The 3571-nt window shown below is 54.6% G+C and overlaps 1 protein-coding gene across 1 annotated transcript in view; it reads left to right on the top strand.

The window, feature by feature from the left end:
- The window catches only part of smc1 (structural maintenance of chromosomes protein 1), a gene marked incomplete at both ends in the record, with an annotated part of 15767 nt that overhangs the window by 3082 nt on the left and 9114 nt on the right, over positions 1 to 3571 (top strand). Inside the window, 4 exons of the mRNA XM_002955526.1 lie at positions 480 to 575; positions 841 to 984; positions 2300 to 2365; positions 2962 to 3095. Of these exons, the coding sequence (XP_002955572.1) occupies positions 480 to 575; positions 841 to 984; positions 2300 to 2365; positions 2962 to 3095 (440 nt within the window). The remainder of the gene's footprint in view (positions 1 to 479; positions 576 to 840; positions 985 to 2299; positions 2366 to 2961; positions 3096 to 3571) is intronic.

Below are 3571 nucleotides of genomic sequence, written 5' to 3'. Positions count from 1 at the left end.
CACACGCACATACACACCCGACTAACTAAACTGGGTGATATTACAGGTATATACCTGATATTAAATGTATATAATATATATGTATATATGTTATATGTTATGTCGGTCGTATACATATATACGCCCGCGGTAGGTGGGCTTAGGGGCGGTTTTCCCCTCTTGCAAGTGGTACGTAGTGCAGTAGTGCAACGTGCGTGTGTGCATGCAAGTGTGTTTTGGGCGCTCTGTGGTGTGTTCGATGTCCTTCCCCCGCGCGTTCATCACCACCACCATCATCATAATACAATTTTTGTTATCGTCATCATCACTATTTTATTATCATAATCATAATCATCACAGTCATCATCCTCATCATCGTCATCGTGACATTTTCACATGCCGCCCGATCAGCATCGCACGGCCGCGGCTGCTCTATTTACCCTGTACGGCATGACGTGTGAGTACGTGGCTTTGTGGCTGTGTTGCTGTACTTGCTACAGGTAGAAACCAACCGTCGAGCTGCCGCCGGTTTCAAGAAGGAGATTGCGCTGTTGGAGAAGAAGCTGAAGAAGGTGCAACAGGACCGGGACAAGAAGGTGCGATGCGTCATGTGCTGCATGTCACGTTGTGTCGGCGGCGGGTGAGGGACACATTATATGAAGCTGTAGAAAAACAAACCAAACCAAAGCAGGGAAGGGCAAGGCAGGTGTTGTATCTCTCACACACGCACACATTCCTATACGCATGTGACTTCTTCAGTCAACCTTAACGTACGCGGCTCAGTTCAAATACACACACCTACACACACACACCTACACACACACGCCCTCCCGCCCTCTCCGCGCCCTCCCGCCCTCTCAGAGCCCCGCCCTGCTGAAGGCCAAGGAGGAGCTGTCCCGCCTGGTTCGCAACATCCGAATCGGTCAGAAGGCCCTGACTGACAAGGACAAGCAGGTGGCGGACCAGGAGCGCAAGATCAAGAAGCTGGAGGCGGACCTGAAGCAGGTTGAGCAAGGCGAGTCACACAGAGGGGACAGGAAAGGGAAAGGAAAGGGGAACGGCGGCCACGGCAAGGGAAGGGAAGGGAAAGGAAAAAGGATAGGAAGGGAAATGACAGGCAGGTGTTCAATCATACACGGCTAATGGCCAACCAAAAAATATCGAGGAAAGGCGCAAGCAAAGGAGCGGGCTAACTGTCCTTAGGCCCTCCTAAGGCGCCTTAGACCGCTTCTCCCCCCACCCCCATCTCCCCTGACCTCCAACCTCCATCCGCATGCACATACATGAATGTATACATACATACATACATACATACATACATACATACATACATACATACATACATACATACATACATACATACATACATACATACATACATACATACATACATACATACATACGTTAGGCACTAGCGGTAACGCGCGACCATTGCCCCCGGGAGATTCCGAGATTGAGACCTATTAAGGTCGAAAATCCTTCCGATGGTGGAAGGTATTGCGCCCCTAGTTGATGAACGGTGGTGACCTGGGATAAAGTTAACCTGCGAGCCGACCAGGAATGGAGTTGAGCCGCCGTTGATGTGGCAGATTCCGTTGGATGCCGGTGGTGGGTGCTGAACTTGAGCGATCCACTGAGAAGTTGACTAGGGTGACTGGATGAGGGTGCCCCGAAATACCGGGGAAGGCAGGGTTTCGCAGGGTAGCTGCCACGGGTGAAGATATACCCCCCTGTTTCACACATCATACAACTACATGCTTACAGTAAACCTACCGTGTATGTGCCATCATCGCCGGTTTCGGCCCGCGGCGGTAGTTTTTAAAAATATATACCCGCACATACCCACACACTCTCACACACGCACGGCCACACTTTAGGCGAGGCCGAGCTTCAAGAGGAGGTGGAGGCGCACTACCCAGCACACAACCAGACCACTGCATTGGACAGTCGGGCCATGCAGGAGGAGTACGCAAGGCTGAAGGTATAGGGGCGAGGGGACGAGGGAGGGAGGGGGGGGAGGGAGCGAAGTCGGGCCATGCATGTCCGACGGGCCCCCTCATTGCGCTGCTTAGAACTCCTTTATGTGTTGCTGCTGCTACTACTGCTGCTGTTGCTACGACTGTTACTGCTGTTGCTGTTACTGCTGCAACTGCTACTACTAGTGCTGCTACCGCTGTTGCTACGGCGCTGCTACGACTGCTGCTACGACTGCTGCTACTGCTGTTGCTACTGCTCCCGAACGACGACTGCTGCTACTACTGATGTTGCTACTGCTGTTGCTATTGCTCCCGACCGACCCACCGAACTTCCCCTCCCACAGGTCCAGGTGGGGACCGAGACCACCCGTCAGGCCGGTGAGCGGAAAACCCTGGAGGCGGAGCAGGAGGTGGGTCTCACCATTGCTGTTACTGCGACTGCTACTGCTGGGATTAGGTGTATAGTGGGCGGGGGTGGGGGCATGGGGGTGGGGGGGTTACTGGGTCAACACTGATAACACTGGGTAACACTAAGAACTGCATTCACTGGTAAATAATGATTGCGTCATGTGTCGGGGGGGGGTTGGTGGTCAAAACCCCGTAATAGTAGTAGTAGTAGTAGTAGTAGTAGTAGTAGTAGTAGTAGGCGGCGGAGGAGGAGGAGGAGGAGGAGGAGAGGGGGAGGAGGAGAGGGGGGAAGGGGAGGGGAGGAGGGGGTTTGAAGAGATGCGCGCTGCCAAAGGCCGGTAGTGGTGGAGTTTACCTCGCGTCATGGTGAAGAAGAGGATGTCTTGGTGTACGGCTTTTAATCAGGCTGATCGCTGCGTTACCCGCTTCCCGCTACACCCCTACTCATTGGCACGCGCGTATACACACAGATATACATACATACACTAACACATCCGCCCAACCCCCCACTTATCCACCACCCACCATACCACACGCATGCGCTCATACACGCCCACCCCTCGTAACCCCCCAACCCCCACCCCTGACATACGTACAGACCGACAGAGAGCAGCTCTCCCAGCTGCAGACCCAGATCGAGCAGCTCCGAAACCGTGCCGCCCAGTTGCGGTCCCAGGCGGAGGAGGTCCGGGTCCGCAGTGAGGCCAGTCAGGCGGAGCTAGCGGAGGCCAAGTGAGATACCGGGGAAGGGAGTGTGTGTATATGGGTAGCTAGGTATGTACGTATGTATGTATGTGTGTGTGTATTTATGTATCCGTATGTACGTATGTATGTGCGTGCATGTATGCGGGTTTTGGGGGTGGGGGTAGGGTCCTTAGCGGCGAGTGTAGACGTGGGATGGGGGGTGGGGGAGCGCGGTGGTAAAGGACCTCCTCCAGGATGGGGCAAATTGGTTGGAATGACGATATGTTCTTCCCGCCACTTCCCCGGGGAGGGGGGGAAATGTGGCCCCCGTGCTGGGGTGGGGGTTTGAAACGTGTGATAGTCTGATGATCGAATACCCCTCCCACAGCCGCCACCGCCGCCACTGCCGCCGCCACCGCCCCTGTTCCTGTTTCCTTGGGGGGAGGTGGCGGTGGTGGTGTGTTTTGGGGTTCTGGAGCCACGTGTGATGTTGCGGGGTTTCCCCCCCTTTTTTGGTTCCATCG

This window comes from Volvox carteri, assembly GCF_000143455.1.
Source record: "Volvox carteri f. nagariensis unplaced genomic scaffold VOLCAscaffold_52, whole genome shotgun sequence".
NCBI classification, from domain to species: domain Eukaryota; kingdom Viridiplantae; phylum Chlorophyta; class Chlorophyceae; order Chlamydomonadales; family Volvocaceae; genus Volvox; species Volvox carteri.
The sequence above is the reverse complement of the archived record's forward strand: the minus strand, read 5'-3'. Positions and strand labels throughout refer to the sequence as shown.